General features: G+C 39.6%; 3 protein-coding genes across 4 annotated transcripts; all 3 read right to left on the bottom strand.

The window, feature by feature from the left end:
* Positions 1–341: 341 nt before the first annotated feature.
* LOC118265185 (PR domain zinc finger protein 10-like) lies at positions 342–11,477 on the bottom strand. Of its 2 annotated transcripts, none has more exons than XM_050706090.1 (17): positions 10,821–11,477; positions 10,478–10,664; positions 10,304–10,388; positions 7,823–8,071; positions 7,523–7,654; positions 7,055–7,183; positions 6,585–6,779; positions 4,291–4,385; positions 4,035–4,105; positions 3,618–3,665; positions 2,840–3,140; positions 2,594–2,682; positions 2,143–2,254; positions 1,973–2,062; positions 1,553–1,712; positions 1,213–1,349; positions 342–488 (listed from the first exon to the last, which is right to left on the bottom strand). In XM_050706090.1, exons 2-17 carry the CDS (start codon positions 10,604–10,606, stop codon positions 432–434), a joined length of 2,079 nt encoding a protein of 692 aa, XP_050562047.1. In that variant the 5' UTR covers positions 10,607–10,664; positions 10,821–11,477; the 3' UTR covers positions 342–431. The 2 variants fall into 2 exon arrangements, with proteins under 2 accessions (XP_050562047.1, XP_050562048.1); XM_050706091.1 differs by having other exon boundaries at positions 10,830–11,477.
* Positions 11,478–13,107: 1,630 nt separating this feature from the next.
* LOC118265194 (trypsin, alkaline C) lies at positions 13,108–16,265 on the bottom strand. The gene is made up of 4 exons (XM_035577986.2): positions 16,120–16,265; positions 15,825–15,993; positions 13,736–13,991; positions 13,108–13,606 (listed from the first exon to the last, which is right to left on the bottom strand). The coding sequence occupies exons 1-4, from the start codon at positions 16,163–16,165 to the stop codon at positions 13,277–13,279; spliced, it is 801 nt and encodes a 266-aa protein (XP_035433879.2). The 5' UTR covers positions 16,166–16,265; the 3' UTR covers positions 13,108–13,276.
* A 404-nt stretch (positions 16,266–16,669) lies between these two features.
* LOC118265193 (trypsin CFT-1-like) lies at positions 16,670–19,988 on the bottom strand. The gene is made up of 4 exons (XM_035577985.2): positions 19,837–19,988; positions 19,571–19,739; positions 19,220–19,475; positions 16,670–17,221 (listed from the first exon to the last, which is right to left on the bottom strand). The coding sequence occupies exons 1-4, from the start codon at positions 19,886–19,888 to the stop codon at positions 16,898–16,900; spliced, it is 801 nt and encodes a 266-aa protein (XP_035433878.2). The 5' UTR covers positions 19,889–19,988; the 3' UTR covers positions 16,670–16,897.
* Positions 19,989–20,231: the final 243 nt, after the last annotated feature.

Here is a 20,231-nt window from a genome sequence, read left to right as displayed (position 1 = left end):
CATAAACCACTTAAGGACTGGATTAAGCTACAGTCGACCAGAGCAAATATTTAATTTAACGCTGCATAGTTATAACGCATTTGGACGATGACCGGGTATCGGTACCTATTCTTAAATTGTTAAGATATTTTCGTGCTTCATTGAGCAAATAACACTATCGGTTGGTTTAGGTGGTTATTTACAAATAAGTTAAATACATAATACATTATGTACTACTCAATGTTGTATTCGATTCGTTAGAGAAAAAACAGACATTTCTACTGGAAAGAACCATAATTTCTTACGTAGGTTCTCAATACTGTTAGGTACAACAATTAAAAATAAATTAATAAAACACATAATGGGAATTCAAATACATTTATTTGAAAACATTTAATACGATACGTAAGTACCTACTTACTTACCACTATTGTTCGAGTATCACTTACACTTTAAACAGCTTGCTCCATTAATAAACTTTTTCCTTTTTTGGTAGTTGGTGGTGGAATCTAAAATAAAGTAAAATATTATGAATATATTATAATATTAGGCAGGTACAGTAAAATTTCTGTTTTTTGAAATGAAATAGATAAAGTTATTTTTCATGATATCTTCCCAGTTTTCCGTGTTCATAATTTTCTCGTTTATATCGATGATTAACCTCGCTGAGATCGGTTAGTAATACTAAATGATTCAGGATAATACCCCCAAGGTGTTTTCCGGCATATAAAGAGACAGTCAACAATAACTTTTAATTATTGCGGCGCGCTTAATTTGGCGGACGTGATTAAACATCCGTCCCTATGTAACTGATTCGGAAGTCAGATTATGGAGTTGATTTAGTTGATTAGTTACTCAGTTAAATAAAACTTGGTTTCGAACTTCTAAGAAGCTCTTAATTTCATTTTGCATCTTTACTGCTAAACCAGCCTCTTCAAACAAGAGGCAAAATAACTATTTAATAAAATATTGGCTGGGGGCAAAAAACTACCTTCTTAGGTTTTATTTTTTTATAACGTCACGCTTTTAATCCCTGCAAGGGTAGGCAGAGGTGCACATTATGGCACATAATGGCAATGTACACCCACATTTCACAATTTATGTTGTAAGTCCCATGTGGTGAGCCTATTGCCGTATACCGGGCGCATTTCCAGACTCCGTGCTACCACTGAGAAATATTCGAAAAAACCTACTTATATTTTTAATGAAATAATAAATTTCTAGTAAGTTTACCAGGTACGGGTGATGTGCCCTCTGGTGCTGCAGTAGTTTCGCTCGCGTCACGTACTGCCGCGGACACTCGGAGCACATCGCTGGCTCACACACTCGCGTGCCACCGTCCAGGGCTTCTACGCGGAACTTCGCTGCCCCTGTGCGTACATTAGCAATTTTATAAAAGTATACAATTTAAACTTGTGGTTTATGATTATTATTATACTAATGCAATTGGCAATGATGGTATTTTACTCTTCAACACCATGGCCAATTTTTTTTACATTTAATATGAACTAATGAAATGAATAGTTTAGACCATCCAACAAAAAAATCTTCATAAATTATAAAAATATTAGACCTGGATGATGTAACTGTACATGTCGGTCCCGTTTAGCGGCAGTCCGGTACAACTTGGTGCACGTCCCGCAAGGGTAGTGGCGCACGCGTCGCTCCAGCGGCACTCGCGCGGAGATCATATTGTGAATCTTCCATAGGTGGTTTACTAGCATACCTCGGCGCTAATACACAACAAAACAAACATACAATATGTAACATGAAATATTGGCGATACAAGGAAAGATAGAAGACAAAATCAGACAAAATTTATTAAGTAAGCTATCGCTGGTGTAATACGGATGATAGCGGACAACACCGTAATAGATTCTGATAAGATTTTGATCATGAGGAGAAAAAGAAATTAAGCTGTTTAAAGTAACTAGTCTCGCTCGATTCGTTTTTGGTCCACCTTTCAATTGTTCAATGACTATTGAGATTTTACCTTGAAAGTATGTTGGCACTGTTCACACTTATACAGGGGCGGGCCTTCTGGTTTTATTTCAGGAACATCAGGTACATTGTTTACACTCTCCTATAATAGAAATTCAAAAGGATAAGAACATACAGAATTCATCTAGAAACTATAACCAACTTTACGGAAGGTTTACTTACACTTTGAACTGGCTTTTCATTCGAATGTTGACTCCATATATGTTCTTTAAATTGTTTCATGTTTCTGAACACCTTTTTACATTCACACGTCATTACACGGGCTGGACATTTACTGTAAATTATAAAACACATTTAAAATTATAAAAAAAACTGACCTGCTTTCTAATTTCTTTATTTTTATAATTTTTATAATATCCTTAAAATCTTTTTCTAAGTCTCCCAAATACTATGCTGAAAACTACTTTACCCAAACGCGAGATAATCGCGCACAAACATACATACATATGAACATACAGGTTAAACTGAGTACCACCTATTTTAAGTCGGTTAAAAATAATTTGTTTTATGAGAACCCTGCAATTTAATCAGCAAGTATTAGGAAGCAATTTTTAGAAGAAGGAAAATATCAGATTTTAAATTTTTATGGCCATTAAAAATAAAAATACTTTACCTTATATGTTGGCGCCTATTTCCTTTTACAATAATTTCTTTGCAATACGGACATGGAACAATAAGCTGTTCTTCTGGTTGCGGTGATTTCTGAAAATTTGAAAGACGGCAATTGAACACTTTTTGTATAAATATTTCCCAACAGAATAAAAAAGAAGAATGCAATAGCAGTGTAGCTTTTTTAAAAACATAATTACAACAGTATAAAGTAGTATATTCAAGTAGGAAATTATTAAAATTAAGTTACCTCTTTGGAAGTCCTTTGGCAATTTTCTAATTTACATGAAAAGTCCAGATCATTAGCTAAATCATTGTCGTCTTTATATCCAATAGCGTAAGGATTAAAATCATTATCAGATCTGGTGTTACCAGAAATATCGAGATTAGATATACGATCTGTATCAAACAGATTAGTGGAGAAGTCTAATCCATTAGAATAGTTTTGGAAACTTTCATCTGACGGTATCCTATTGTCTTCAGAGTTTATTGATATATTTATATTAGTTTGTGGCTCATCATTCTGCGTATCCTGATTGGTTACTTTATTCCTGAAACAAGCAAATAAGTTTTATATAAGCATTATTTTTATTTATTTCTTTCTATGGGGATAAATCGGTAAGCGTCCATGCACACTCGAAACACGAGAGGCATTACAAGTGTGTTGCCAGCCTTTGGGGGTTAGGTAGGGTTTTGCCGACCTGGGGCCTTAGTCTGCTATTACAATTGTGTCAGAATGGTCGATCACTGAGCAGTGCAAGAGGGATGGAGCTATACAACCTACATAGCTCCGTCCCTCTTGCACTGCTCAATGATCGACCATTGTGACACAATTGTAATAGCAGACTAAGGCTCCTGTTAGGAATTTGAGGATTATTGGAATGTTGAGGATTTTATATGTTTGGCCACTATCTCGCCACCACCAGGCGAAGTGTGCGATAGGGGTCAAATGCCAGGGGCAGCCTATGATGGAGTATGTCTGCCCATATAGTAAAATAATAAGATTCATCAACAGAAGAATACTTTACCTTCTTTCTATTTTGACAGGGCAATGAAGTAATGTATGCCGTCTTAATCTGAAACAAATAAAACCATATGGATAAATAACAAGTCCTGACTGACTGATTCAACATCTTCTAGCGCAAACTACTTATTAATAATTTAGTTAGCAGGTAATGTTTCAATTTCATACTACTGAGAAAATTCACCCCTACGGGGTCAAAATCGAGGATGGTAGTTGGCATCAAATTTCGTCATTATGAAAGGAAAATAAACAAACTTTAGTATTTAGGTCACTGACGTAACAGAAATAAATACTGTGGTTCAGTAATGTTGGAAATCTCACTTAATTATAATGAAATTGGAAAACAATCAACTTCCACGCTCGCGAGGCCACGGGTGTCAGCCAGTCATTTTTTATGAAGTATTTTAAAAAGTATACTTACGCAAACAGTCTAGAAAATGTTCTTGTACAATGTCGACATCGATACCGTCGTCTTGGTAGCAAGGCCCCATCCTGTAATAAACAGCATTGATCATTATTAAAATAGTAACGTGAAGAACTTTTTATTGCATTATAGTTTACACCTCTACTATTAAAACTTAATAGGTATCTTGTACGAAACATTATGCTCTAGTATATAGATAAACAAGAATAAAATAGTCGTATGTTAGGACAAAAAGGAAATTTATTATTATTACCTTGTGGTAGGTTTCTGTATGAGATTTAAGTTGTTTTTCAGATGGCAGTGTCCGTTGACATTCGTAACACCACCATGTTTTCTCAACTTGTGTCTCTGTAAACGAAGAATAATTAGGGTTCAAATCTCGGATGTTTTTGTGCAGAGTAGATAGTATCTCTAACCTACAATTGAGAATTATATAATAGAAAGATTGAGAAATCAGACTTTTACCTTTGTAGTTTTTTTTTTTTACATTTTATGGGTCGACGTTTGGCCGCTATCTCACCTGATGGTAAGTGATGATGCGGCCTACGGTGGAGCACGTCTGCCCATAAGCAACCTATTCACTCGGGCCTTGAAGACACCCAAGTTATACCCATCAGGAAACACAGACTCCGGCAAGGAGTTCCACTCCCTAGCAGTTCGCACAAGGAAGCTTGAAGCGAAGCGCTTCGTGCGAGTGGGTGGGATATCTACCATGAAGCTGTGACGCCTCGCCGATTGTCTTGTGGTTCGATGATGAAAAGGACTAGGGGGAATCAAGTTGTGCAATTCCCCCGCACACTCTCCGAAATGTATCCGGTAAAAAACGGAAAGGCTTGCGACCTTGCGCCTGTGTTCAAGGCTTTGAAGCCGGGCCTCCACAAGCGCATCATCATTGATGAGCTTCTTGGCACGCCTTTCAATGTGTTCGAGCGCATCCAGCTGGTATTTGGCCGAGCCGTCCCAAAGGTGAGAACAGTACTCCATACATGACCGAACCTGCGCTTGGTACAGGCTCAGCAGTTGTTTCGGTGTGAATTACCGTCTCACCTTCGAGAGGATACCCAACTTCCTACCAGACAGATGCGCCTTCGACTCTATATAAGAGCCGAAGTTAAGCGTTGGCGATAGAGTTACGCCCAGAAGCTCAAGATGATCCGCTACCGGAACGGACACATTTCGGAAAGTCGGAGCCAGCGGAAATTGACTCCGTTTGGCAGAGAATAGACACGCCTGGGTTTTGGTAGCGTTGAACTTGAACAAGTTGGCGTCACCCCAATCGGAGACCGCCTTCAAGGACGAGTTCAACCGTTCGACCATGGATTCTCTTAGAGACCGGATCTGTGTTCCGCTAGTCCGCGCATCGGACACATACCTTTCAACAACTGTGCTGTCATCAGCATACCCAAAGATACCGGGCTTAAGCAGGTCGTTGATGTGCAGCAAAAAGAGCGTTGCTGAATGTGCTGACCCCTGAGGGACTCCGGCGTTGATGCCAAATTGGTCAGACGAGCAGCCTTCAATGACTACTCGAATTGACCGATCCCTCAGGAAATCTGCAATCCATCTGCACAGATCAGCGGGAAGTCCATATGCAGGAAGCTTGCCGATAAGGCTGTCGTGCCAAACCCTGTCAAAGGCCTTCGATATATCAAGAGAGACCGCTATTGCCTCCCCGTGCTTCTCGATGGCCTCGCTCCAAATGTGGGTGGCATACGCAAGAAGGTCCCCAGTGGATCGGTTGCGGCGAAACCCATACTGCTGATCGCTGAGGAGGTCGTTACCTTCAAGGTATGCCAGGAGCCTGTTGTTAAGTACACGTTCCATACTCTTGCAGAGTATGGACGTGACTGAGATTGGCCGGTAATTATTAGGGTCGGCACGACTACCTTTTTTGGGCACAGGCTGCACGTTGGCCAGCTTCCATGCAACCGGCGCTTGACCAGTCTCCAAAGAAAGTCGAAACAGGCGTGTCAGGATTGGAGACAACTCAGGCGCACAGGTTTTTAAAACCACGGCTGGGATTCCGTCGGGGCCACTGGCCTTGTTCACGTCGAGATTACGCAACGTCTTATATACCTCCTTCTGTCGTATGCGAATTTTTGACATATTCGTCTCGCAAACTCTATGGAGAGAAGGAGGCAAAGCGCCACCAGTATCAAGACGTGAAGATTCCGCAAATAGAGAAGCAAACAGGTTCGCTTTCTCTACCGCGGTGTGTGCCAGTGTCCCGTTAGGCCCCAGGAGAGGTGGGAGTGAAGGGCGGCAGAAGTTCGATTCAACCGCTTTGGCCAGGGACCAAAACGCTTTACTACCCGCTGGGTAAGAAGCCAGTTTGTTCCCTATTCGGCCAATGTGGTTGAACCGAGCCATCCGTAATGCCTTTTTGCATGACTTGGCAGCCCGGTTATAGGCTCTCTTCCTCTGAAGAATGTCGTCAGCCCTACGACGCCTGGCATCCGCCCATGCCAAGTATGCCGCATGCCTTCGCGCTTCAGCACGTCTTTTTATACATAGGTATATCAGGTAATTCAAGTGTGTAGTAGTTACCTTTTCTAATTTCTTTAGTAGGGCCTATTAATCCATAATCATCAGCATATTGTTTACTGTACCCAAGTATAAGCGGTTTTCTTAGTGGTACTGTTTCTGTCGTTATAGCAAACAGTTCTTGATTTTCCTCATAGAGCCATACATTTGCAGAGTTTTGATCTCCTAGTGGCAGTAATCCAATCCAGTTGGATTTATCTGAGGAAAAAGAAGTATGTATTTAAAAACATTATATGCGCAAATATGGTGCAAAGCTTTTATAAAACATGTGCTACATAGTAAAATTATGTGAGTTGGGTGATGATGCTTTTGCATTTATGCTATCCATAGCAAAGACACAGTTATTGTTTTGAAACACCAAAATATTAAAAATAAATTATTCTTCATCTTTGCTATCAATAGTAAAATAAAAAAAATACCAAATTATTTTATTATGTGTATTAATTACAAATAAATGGGCCAATTAACAGTACCTTTATCAGTCGTATCAATATGTATGATATTCCCCTCCATGTCCCTTACTAGAAATAAAGGTATTTTGTTTGAAGTAGCATTCAGTACTAGTTCCACAGCTTCTGATTGAGATATTTTGTTTCTTATTCCTGAAACAATTAGGTTTTTTATTAGATGACATTAAATAGACTGCACTGTACTACTGAACTAAGATTTACCTACTTTAATCCTATAGCAGTAGATGATTTGTGTGTTTTCAATTAATACCGAACTGAGGTACACTTTAAAGGTACTAGTTGGAAGCAGGTGACATGAGGCGGCAGCAAATGACGTGTTGTCGCTTCATGTCGCCATATACCTTTAGTAATGCTTGCTATGTCACCTATTTCAAAGGATTAATAACCAAATATTCTTCTGAAATAAATGAAAGTGGTACTTCTAAACATTCAGTTCAGAAAATGAATATTAATAAATTAAATATATTCTACCTTGAACAGGACCAAACCGTGCACATGCAGGCAAACTTCTTCGTGTAGAGATTATATGATGTCGTTGTACTTGAAGGACCGCTGGTAATACGGCGTAGGCGCGCGGAGGGACAACACGATCCGATATGTGAACTGTGGATAGTTCAAATAATATTAAAGTATAATTATAGTGATTCTTTAAGTATAACTAAATAAAGTCTGCAAAGGCTTAAGTAAAGTTAAGGATTAAGTATACTAAGAATTTTTCTATTACACATTGTTTTTCATTAGTTTATTTTAATGATTAACTTTTTTACTTACCATAGTTATTTACAGTTTTATGTATTTTGTTATCAAAGTCTACTTTATTGTTAAGTCCTGTTTCTTCAATACTTAGATTTAGCGGTGTTCCATTCAAGTCTGGTAGATGCTCTGTTTTTAAAGCCAAGTTACTACCTCCCACTACAGAAACTGTTTGAAGTTGATCATCACAGATGGGTAAATGATTTGGTGCACTTTTATAAGCTCTATCAATAACCCCCATAATTTTAGCTTGACCGTGACTAGAATCTGAAATGATATAAAAATATTCATTATGAAATTGATAACTTGGGATGAAAACAGAAGAGGAATAAAATATTCTGAATTTACGAAACTGTAATAAAATAAATTAAAATATTCACATATGGTTCAAGCTAGATCTATGATGACACCAGAAACTAATTTTTGCTTATGTATAGCCAGTGGCGGATTAAAGGTCCAGAGCGCTCTAGGCAATCACTTTATCGGCGCCCCTGTACCAGCCATAAATGGCCATCCTAATACTAAAAATTTTAACTAGTTGTTTTTGCAATTACGATGACGTTGTATCATCAAACCCTAGACTTTAGTAGACCAGGACCCTTGTACTTACGCTAATGCTTGTAGATATAGATTGTGTAAAAGCTTAAATAATTTATTATTATTAATAAAATTAAATGAAACAAAATAAGTTTTGTATATTTGTTTAATAAATAATTGTATCAATTTGCTAATTGAATGTAATATTATAGATGCATCCTTAACATTTGACGGGTGCCCTGCAAATTTTGCTATGGCTAAGATTTTAGGTTGTAATTTGGGGTCACCAGAAAATATCACACACTTTTTCAAAGTTAAAAGACAAGAGATTGTTATAATTCCAGACCCCGCGCACATGTTGAAATTAGTTAGAAATACACTTGGTCAAAAAAAAGAATTATTAGATGCAGAGGGTCAAACCATTTCGTGGCAGTAAGTATATTGAAAAATTAAATGAATTGCAAGAAAGAGAAGGTGTTCATTTAGCTAACCGTCTCAAAAATCAGCATGTTAACTTTACAAAGCAGGTTATGAGAGTAAAATTAGCCGCGCAAACTTTCAGCAATTCTGTTGCCATTGCCAAACCATGAAATTGCCAGAGTTTTCAGGATCAGATGCCACAGTCGAATTTTAGTTCGATTTGTAAAGTTATCAAATCTACGTGCTACAATATTACTTAACCACCCGAAAGCTCCGCCAATGTTAACCGCCAGTTTCTCTGACAAATTAGCATGCTGCAGAGTTATTAATAAAATTAATAATATGATTGTAACTTCAAAACAACTATTAGAGAACAATACAAATCATGAAAATCCAGAAAGAAATTTGGAAATCCAGATGAAGGAAGCAGAAGAATCTAACATTTGGGAATTTCACAACAAGTTGGTAAGAAATCAGCTGCAATCAGAAAGTCAAGGAGACGGTTTACAAGATGAATTAAAACATTATTTAACACAGCCTGTCGTCGACTTCGAAACGTCAGACCCTATCACATATTGGTATCAGCAAAGAAATTCCTTGTACGGCTCAATAACACCGATTGCCAACAAATACTTTTACATAGTTGGAACATCTGTTCCATATGAAAGGCTTTTTCTGTTGCAGGCAATGGTCTCCGTATATTCTAAAAAGGTAGAACTAATTCTGTTTTTTTTTCTGTGTTTCATGTTTAACCCGTTTTATTGTATTTTAAAGATTAACTAAAGATTTAAAAAAATCGTTAAGATTGATCAGTATTCTTCAATCTTTTTTTTGGTATTCTTTTCTTTATTCTAGGCATTACGGTTCAGTAGCTATATAGGTTTTTTGTTACGATGAACTTGCGAGTCGCGCGCGGTTCGGATGCCGTGCGCGGCTGGACGTTAGAGAGATAAACGGTCGCGCGGGCCGGACGTTTGAGTGGTTATATGATGCACCACTAGGTTTCTTTTTTAATTCACTCATTCTTTGAGAAATACTCTAAAAGGTAATTGATACACACAAATACCACAGCGAGAAAGTAAACAATAGGAGCGTCGAAGCGCGCGTAACTGACTGACGACGACGCGACGTGACCACAAAACTTAGTTGCCGCCACCGCGCTAGCCGCGCCTCTACCCCGGCGGCAGGGATCTCCGGAATCTATTGCATGCAAAGTAACATCCGACGCTCGAGAACGACGCAACGACGCAACAAACGCGCAATATTGCATAATACGAGTATATCGATGCTTGTGTTGTGCAATATAATCTATTACAGATCAGCATTTAATTTTTAATCGTTGATATGTTATTGTCTTTATTTATTTAAAAATTCTGAGATCCCGCGCCCCTTGTAACTACGCGCCCCTAGGCACGTGCCTAGTTTGCCTTATGGATAATCCGCCTCTGTGTATAGCAAATATAAATCCTACATTATAATAATACTATTATAGTTATCAATTGTGTACTTTATGATACATAAAAAAATATAAAAAAAGATTACCAATAAGTACTTCCAGTTGATCTGATGCATCCTTTTGTTTTAAAGGAATCGGTAACAGGTACTGTTTGTGACCATATTCTAAGCTCTGAAATAAATTGTTACTTCAATCAATCAATCAATAAGCTATATTTATTTAGGCATATATTTATTATTTAAGTAATTGAATATACTTACATTATCTAATAAATGCAAAGGTAGTACTTGTTCATTTAAACTTAAATTTATACTGGAATCCATTTGAAGCAAGTACAGGTGTGTAGGTCCACAAGGGGCTTGAGGATCTGTGTTGTTCATTTCTGCCATTACTTAGAAAATAACTTAAAAGTAGTTGTTGATAACTTCGTTACACAAAGTGTAACATCTGTAGGAAAACAATATATGGAATTGCTTATTAACAATCATGACATAAAACACCATTAAATTTTAATTTTACCAGCATTTTATTTACATTTCTTGGTTTTATTGTAAATTATTCTCAGTATCCTAATTAAAATTATTTGTAGTACACAAAACTTACGTAGAATACCTGCTACTTATATTTAGTGATAATTTACATATTAACACTCTTGAAACGTATAATATATTGTATAATAAACCAATTGAATAATGTACTTCATTTTGTTTTTACAAATTACAATATAGTTTACATTTTATATTATAATTACGGCTACTCTATACCGTCTTAATGTATTTGTTTCCGTTTTCTAAACATCGAGTGAAGTATTTCACTATAAAATAGCACTAGTGTCATTGTCAAACTCTTAAGTGTCACCTGTCAATAGTGCCAATACTGTAAATGCGCGTAACCACAGACTAGAATAAGGTATAGAAAAGGTTTGGCTATGCTTTGCATAAAATCTTTCTCTGTGCTTGTAATATTAAAAACTCTCTGGTATTGTATAATTATAAATGATTAAGTATAATAATAATATAATTATTATAGAGTTTTTTAAAAATCATGCAGATCGTTGTTATTTTATCCACGACCTAAATGACCACTTGTAGTCACGAAACCGCAGCTTGCAAAATTCCATTATTCGTAAGTTTTAATGCTAAACAATCCAAAACTTTCTTGTTATGTTTAGGTAGCATCACTTGTTTTTCAAACTAGGTACGCGTTCTTTGCTGTTAATACCAAATACTATTCCCAGTGCATTATTTTGATAAGTGCTCTTTTCTCTTCTTTCTTTCTTACTGGGCCCCATCTGTGGTGGTCTAATGGCTCTTTGAGGCGCGCGCGGAACGCGACGCGCCGTACGCACGGGTCTGGTTCTGGTCGGGTGGCGAGCTACCCTTGCTCGCCGTCCGCAGACCCGCACTTACGGTGGCCGGAGATCGTCACGCGATCCCCGACGCCCGGAGTGTCTTCTGCGGCGGCTGGGGCGTGAGGAGGATCGTTCCCTCACGCGCTCCGCCTCCTCCTTAGCTAGCATGACTGCTTCGCAGAAGGAGGAGACGGCGTCCCATTCCCTCTCGCTCCGCATCATGGCCTGAACCAAAGCCGGACGCGAGAGGTCACCGTCGCCGATCACATCCCTAAGGACACGGCGGTGCTCAGCCCATGCAGGGCACACCGCTACTGTATGCTCCACCGTGTCCTCCGGGTGATCCACGCAATGCCGACACCCGGGCGTTTCCTCCCGCCGAATCCGAAACAGGAACCTACCGAAACTTCCGTGTCCGGTAAGCACCTGCGTCAGGCGGTAGGTGAGGACGCCGTGACGCCTCTCTAGCCACTCCTCAAAGAGGGGACTTACCGCTGCTATAACAGCGAGCCCAGCCCTCGGTCGCGCCGGAGCTCATCCCGCCACGCACTAATCTGGCGCGGCAGTGGACTTTCGCCCCGGCGATGCGCCTCCGCACGTAAGCTATATACGTGCGCGAGCACTTTCGCCTCCAGATCCCACGGCGGTGATCCCGCAAGGAGGTTAGCCGCCTCCCCGGAGATCGTGCGGTATCCACGGATCATCCGAATGGCCATGACCCTCTGGGATGAAACCAGCGCACGAGCTGGTCGTCGCCGTAGATTTGGCGCCCACACCGGGGCCCCGTAGAGGGCCATGGACCGCACAATCCCCGCGTACAACCTCCGGCAGGAGGCGTTTGGTCCCCCAAGGTTGGGTAGGAGCCGCTTTAGGGCAGCCCCCGTCCGTTCCAACTTGGGAGCCAAACGTCGGAAATGTTCCTCGAATTTCCACCGACTGTCGAGGACGAGTCCCAGGTACTTCATCGTCACCTCGACGCCGATGGAAACCCCTCCTGCCATGATCTGGAACCCACCCGGAGGTGGCGCATTCCCGCGGCCATAAAAGCACATGGCCTCGGACTTATGAAGCGCCACCTCGAGTCCCAGCTGCCGGATCCTTTCAACGACTATCGCAACCGCTCTCATCATCAGGTCGGCCGCCGCCTGGTTATCCAACGCGTAACCAGTATCCAACGCGTAACCAGTTGTTGTCCTATCTACTCCAGAAATCCAAAATACACTTTAGCAAAGTTTTCATACAATTTATGAGACATGCCTTAGTTACCTTCATTGTTAAAAAAATATATTTTATTTTATCTTTGGATGTTTGTCATTTGATGATGAAACGAATGTTTGGATGTTAAGGTACTGTGAAGTTGAGTGTTAAGTCTACCTACAGACAACTTCAGTGACGGCGACCCCAACTGACTAAAGATCGATGTCTGCGACAAATTACAGTAGTAGTTAGTACCTACATATCAACCTTGCCAAGATTAGCTATCACCTAAATTAATCATTTATATCCAGCCAAACCCTAGATGTCATAAAGATCTTTAGATAGGTAGATAAATAACTATTTACTCAGCTCCTTACAGTAACTGTAATCCAATATCAAATATGCAGTAGAAGTGTTAATAGTTAGGTAACATAATTACATAAACATTATTTTATTCCTAGACCATGTAATAGTTATTGTCACAACAATATTATGTTATCAATTTCTCAATTTACAAGTTGACCGTAGCAGTTATCCAACTAGTGTATCTTGAAATACGAGCATTGACACCAGGGTAAAATGGATGAGCACATTCAAATCCCCACGACGTTACACCAACGATGACATCCTTATTGTGAGCGAGAGGACCACCAGAGTCTCCCTGGCAGGCGTCCTTGCCCCCGACATCCAAGATACCGGCGCATAGCATGTTGTCGGTGACGTCAGGCCAGCCCCCGAAGCCTGGTTGGTTCTTCAGATAGGCATAGCGCTCAGCACACAGCTTCTGGTTTATGATTTCCACATCAACATGCATGAGTTGTTGGGAAGATGGGCCGTTAGACTGAAAAATAAAATGATTAAACGATAGGTATTTAAGCATCCCATTGGCAATACCACATAACGCATGTAAGTTCGTAATTCAAACTTTGAATACAAATAAAATAAAATAAAATAAATGCACAATAACTACCCAAAGTGTGCCCCATCCAATATGTGTGACAGTGGTGCCATCGGCGAGGTTATAATTGGCACCAGCTATTCTGGCAGGTTGGACATTGATGGAATATACGGCGGCGTTGTTAAGACGTACGATGGCCACGTCATTTTCTAAGACAGCATGTGAGTATTGTGGGTGCAATACTAGCTGGCTGACAGCATGGGTAGTGCCGCCATTGTTTGACAGCGAACTCCCGAGGATTACACGCCATTGTGATGGAAGGTCGCCACTGAAAGTTTATTTTTATTAAAGTTATTAAAAAAATATAGGCTGCTTTGTGATGTGGTGTCTAAATGTCTTCCCTATACATGAACTAATCGAAGCAGTTTCAGGATTTCCCCAAATTATAGGATTAACGAAATTAAAATTGACACGTAACTTATATCTATTCGCTTATAATTATGAGATTGTATACGTACTTAGTTTCTTATAATCGTACCTAGGGGAAGTCAGCTCAAAGCGGCCACCTTAACTTTGAGCTTAAAAAAAGCCATTGAACGAAAGATTTTTAAAGAGAATTTTATACTAGCTAGTCGAGAATTTATCGAACTTTTGTAATGGCCAATTGAAATTTGCGTATGTTGAATAATAATCATATGATTTGCAGATTACGAAAACTTGTCATAAAACCGCTTTGCCCGAGTGGTCGCCCAAAGCGGCCACGGGGGTAAGGGCAACGTGGCCACCCCAAAAGTTTTCAAGCAATGAATTGTTTTTTGTTGGAAAATACCGTGATTGACAAAATAAAAATGCAAAATCAACACATATAATTCACATAAAAAAAATCAACAACATTTTACCTATTTCAATCACAGTCAGTCATAATTTTATTTATCAAAATCTCAATCAATAATAATGTCTAGTCTTAATATCTTCTATGCATAATCTACGAGTTTTTACCTATACCTAGCTTCGTCCCAAGAAGCCTTTTTTTTGAGGGGGAAAATCATCCAATGACTTCTCCCGCCTTGGGCGAGGCGAGAGGGAGTGTCAGACTCTTACTGACTAAAAACCACCCCGTTCCTTCTCCTGCTTGTCGAGCCGGAGCCCCAGTAAACCCGCTAGGTAGTCCGCAGCTCCGGATCAGGCATCAGCCCTACTGGGCCCCATCTGTGGTGGTCTGATGGCTCTTTGAGGCGCACACGGAATGCGACGCGCCGCACGCACAGGTCAGGTTCTGTTCGGGCGGTGAGCTACCCTTGCTCGCCGTCCGCAGGCCCGCACTTACGGTGGCCGGAGATCGTCCCGCGATCCCCGACGCCCGGAGTGTCTCTCGCGACGGCTGGGGCGTGAGGAGGTTTGTTCTCTCACGCGCCCCGCCTCCTCCTTAGCTAGCATGACTGCTTCGCAGAAGGAGGAGACGGCATCCCAGTCCCTCTCGCTCCGCACCATGGCCTGAATCAGTGCCGGGTGCGAGAGGTCGCCGTCGACCACATCCCTGAGGACTTGGCGGTGCTCAGCCCACGCAGGGCACACCGCCACCGTATGTTCTGCCGTGTCCTCCGGCCGGTCCTTGCGGTGATGACACCCGGGCGTTTCCTCCGTCCCAAGAAGCCTGCGCTGTTTTTCTCTTGTAGTTATTGACCATCTAAACAAAATAAATAAGAATTATATCTATGCAGCGATAATATGAAAGTAAGGGCAAAGCGGTCAGTTGGCCGCTTTGCCCGAGCCGCTTTGCCTTTTTCAACCATTTTATTTAAAAAAATATTTTCACTCACATTATTTACTATATTTCGAAGCAAATGCCACACAAAAAAGGCAAAATAGATAAGTAACGTTAAACGTGCAATAAAAGCATTTTAATATAAATAGTTTTCACCAAAACAGGTTGAACTTACCTCGTATTATTTTAACAAAACGCATAAAAAAATATTTGTCGTTACTAGAACCATGCGTTCGTTCTCATCGCTTTAAATGAGTGACTGGCGCGGGGCGGGAGGTTTGGTTATACGTACAGAACGGCAACGTTACGCTATCATTTCAAATAACCGAAAAATTAAGAGTGGCCGCTTTGCCTCCTATGGCCGCTTTGAGCTGACTTCCCCTATGTTTTACTCACTAAAAGCAGTGTGCTGCAGATAGTACAGCCGCGGGGGTAAGCAAGGAACCTCCACAAGCTTGTGACCAAAAAATGCCAAAAACTCTGAACTGCATATTTGACATGTAAGGGTAAGTCTGGATGTTAGTAGGGGAGCCACCAACGATGCGATTCGGGTTCTGAGGCATAGCTGAAATAGGATTGTGGTATAAGTATAATAGACACCTAAGTGTACAAGCTGAGAATGTTATTTCTTATTTTAAGTTTAACGGAATTACATTTTAGAGAAAACATTTGAAAATTTAAAACATCATACCTAAGGCTGGGCCTAGAAGAGCACAAAGAATAATAAACACACGCATTTTTAAACCCGAACTAATAACTGTTAATAATGTGGTTAATCATTAAAATCAACGTAGGCACGTGCATTTATAGCATTTTTTTTATCTTTATTAGTGCTCTTTATAGTTCTAAGATAATGATAAATTCGCAAGACAACGACAAAAACCCCGAACCCAATCCATCAATTCTTATTTGGAATTAATGTTAATTCATATATTATGTACATAGTTAATTATAATTGGGACTGTGTGAATATTATTATACCACAAATGCGACTATTAGGTAGCTACCAGCCGAGGTTCACAAAATTACCCAACTTCTTATTCAAAGAGGAAGATTTTTGTTCAGCATTGGCCGTTCAATCGTTGTTCATCTTTCGATTGATATTGATGATAATACATGTCAGTCACAAAGACGCGTGATACCTTTTGTTTCACGATTTTACAAGTAGGTACCTACCATTGATTTGTAAAACCTCTACATAATTAGCTAGACAAACTTTCATGAGAGAAGCTTTCTACCTATACAAAATTGCCAATTTTATTTTAAATCAAAAACAATGGTGCTTTAGGTACAATAGGTAAGTACATTGGAAAGACTCATAAAATAAAACAAAGTTATACTTAATCATTACTTAAATCTAATTTAATAAGTATTCAGTTAAAGATCTATAATTGCGACATAAATAAATAAACTGCAGATAGGAACAGTTCATTCATTTCAGTATCCTTTATTCTTAATCGAATATAAATTTATGCGTTGGCTGAAATCCAGCTTGCATATCTTGAAACACGAACATTGACACCAGGGTAGAATGAATCAGCGCATTCGTAACCCCAAGAGACAACACCAACGATGACATTGTGGTTGTGAGCGAGGGGACCGCCAGAGTCTCCCTGGCAGGCGTCCTTGCCTCCGACGTTTAAGATACCGGCGCACAGCATGTTGTCGGTGATGTCAGGCCAGTTTTGGTAGCCGGGCTGGGTCTTCAGGTAGGCGTAGCGCTCAGCACACAGCTGCTGGTTGATGATGTTGATGTCCGCGTGCATGAGTTGCTGAGAGGATGGGCCGTCGGCCTGAAAAATAAAATTAGGTATTCATTTTATGTCTCTATCAGCATAATATACAGGGTGTCCCTGAAGTCGACGTCCAACAGGCACCAGATGATCAGCAAGGTTCCAAATGTTATCAGAAAAATATAAAAAAATTCTAAGTCCTACAGTTTTTAAATTACAGTGACTTATGTGTTATCCACGAAAAAGTACACCCTGTGCCAGTCTTTTGACTCCTGTTGCTACAAATCTTTATTTTTTCGTCTGCAGTCTTCCTTACGTTATCCTGAATAGTGCTCCAGTAATATGGAATCATAAATTCTTAGCCAACTGCTTTAGATTGGAAAACATTGTTAGTTTTAGAGGAACCAAATACTCTGAATAAAATTTTCACCTTACTTTAAGTGACTGTACTGAATAAATTAGGTATGGCGCTAGTAGTGGCAAATTTCACAAAAGTTGGCGCATTTAATAAGGATTATAAAATGGTATAGCACTTTGCAAATTATTTCTTAAATTCGACACAAAAAAAGATTTTTCAACGAAACTCCGTTTCGATGAATTTATTTTAACTTACTAATACTTCTTCTAGTGTACTCAAATCATACGTTACAACCTCGTATGCACTAGACAGCACTTTGTACGCTATTTGTTATCATCATGTTGAAAGTCTGTTTACCCGTGATTTCGCTTGCAGCATTCGTCAGCAATATTATCGCTAGACGAACTGGTGTTGTGCATCTCGAGCCATCGTACTCGGGCTTCGGCATTTTAGCTGAGCACTGGCTTTTTTACGCCGTGTTGATTATTTTTTTTTTTTTTTTTTCCTTTACCTGCGATTCCTTATAACGGTGCAAATAACTCTTTCTCGACAAACTAAAGAATATTTGATGCTTCATCCCGCATTTGATCACAAGGCATGAACAAGTAACTTAATCGGAGGATGCACCCATATCTTTTTTTTTTTTTTATGGGAATGTGACCAGTAATTGTGCGTAAGGGCTTATGTACACCATACCACTACCGCGTCGATATGCTGTATACATGACGCTGCCGCGTCCGTTCCTTTTGATTTTACTACACATTTGATAATGCGTTTGATCACTATGAACATCATCTGAACATGATGAACATCATATTGCAATCATTTAATATTATTTAGTGAAACATGATACACAACATCAGTTCCTCTAGTAAGTCTAGTAATATTGCCGACGAAAGCTGCAAGCGAAATCATGAGTAGACAGACAATGTTGTTTGACAAGAGATCCTCGCTGATTTTCAACATGATGATAACAAATCGCGTGCAAAGTGCTGTCTAGTGCATACGAGGTTATAACGTATGATTTGAGTACACTAGAAGAATTTTTAGTAAGTTAAAATAAATTCATCGAAACGGAGTTTCGTTGAAAAATCTTTTTTTGTGTCGAATTTAAGAAATAATTTGCAAAGTGCTATACCATTTTATAATCCTTATTAAATGCGCCAACTTTGGTGAAATTTGCCACTACTAGCGCCATACATAATTTATTCAGTACAGTCACTTAAAGTAAGGTGAAAATTTTATTCAGAGTATTTGGTTCCTCTAAAACTAACAATGTTTTCCAATCTAAAGCAGTTGGCTAAGAATTTATGATTCCATATTACTGGAGCACTATTCAGGATAACGTAAGGAAGACTGCAGACGAAAAAATAAAGATTTGTAGCAACAAGAGTCAAAAGACTGGCACAGGGTGTACTTTTTCGTGGATAACACATAAGTCACTGTAATTTAAAAACTGTAGGAGTTAGATTTTTTTTTATATTTTTCTGATAACAGTTGGAACCTTGCTGATCATCTAGTGCCCGTTGGACGTCGATTTCAGGGACACCCTGTATAATTATAACATAATATATTAGTTTATATTTTTAGATATTTAAACGATCTCTATACACATAGAAGTCACTGTGTATCTATTTGACAAGGAAAATAGTCTAAGTCTGCGTATTATACCTATATGTGGTTAAATAACTAAAAATTACCCAAATTGCGCCCCATCCAATAACTTCGACGACGGTGCCATCGGCGAGGTTATAATTAGCGCCAGCGATACTGGCAGGTTGGACTATGTCAGAATACACGGCGGGCCTGCTGAGGCGTACAATGGCGATGTCATGGTCCAAAGTGACACGATCGTATTGTGGGTGTAACACTAGCTGGCTGACCGGGTGAGGAATGCCGCCACTGTTTCCCCATGTGCTTCCGAGGACTACACGCCATTGCGAGGCTTCGTCACCACTGCAAATAGTCGGATATCATTTATTATTTCTAGTTGACGTTGAATACATGAAACGGTTTTTACTCAACGGTTTAAATCCATGGTTTATACTCACTAGAAGCAGTGTGCTGCCGAGAGTACTGAGTAAGGAGTGAGCAAGGATCCTCCACATGTCTGTGCCCAGAAGAAATCCCACCAAAGGAACTGCATGTTGGACATGTAAGGGTAATTTTGGATGGTAGTGGCTGAGCCACCAACTATGCGGCTCGGGTTGTTGGGCGCAGCTGGAACAGAAAAGTATGATAATGAACATACTATTCGATATATATATAACAATAATCATCAAGATTATTTCTTGAACATCATTTTAAAGTAACTCACCAAGCGCTGCACCCAAAAGAGCTAAAAGAATAATAACACGCATGTTAAACATGCAAGAAATAGAAGAACTGTGAATATGATATTTTAAATTGACTTTTAAATATCAGTACCTTTATCTTTATCAAATCCTACTGGTATTATAAGATTGAATTCCTAATGTTTTATTATTGTAAAGATATGTAAAGATATGCATGATTATTATGTAAATTATGTACCTACTACTTCTACATTCTTTTTTAAACTATTCGGAGCTTTTTCCAAATATAGGCGTAGAATTTAATGTTTTCAGGTAACTATCACACCTACGATAATCCGTAAGTAAGCTATGATTACGAATGTGGGTAGATAGACCACACTGTACTTACATAGGTACAGTGGCTGGTTGGGCGGCGACC

Source organism: Spodoptera frugiperda, chromosome 28 (genome assembly GCF_023101765.2).
Source record: "Spodoptera frugiperda isolate SF20-4 chromosome 28, AGI-APGP_CSIRO_Sfru_2.0, whole genome shotgun sequence".
Taxonomy (NCBI): Eukaryota; Metazoa; Arthropoda; class Insecta; order Lepidoptera; family Noctuidae; genus Spodoptera; species Spodoptera frugiperda.
The sequence above is the reverse complement of the archived record's forward strand: the minus strand, read 5'-3'. Positions and strand labels throughout refer to the sequence as shown.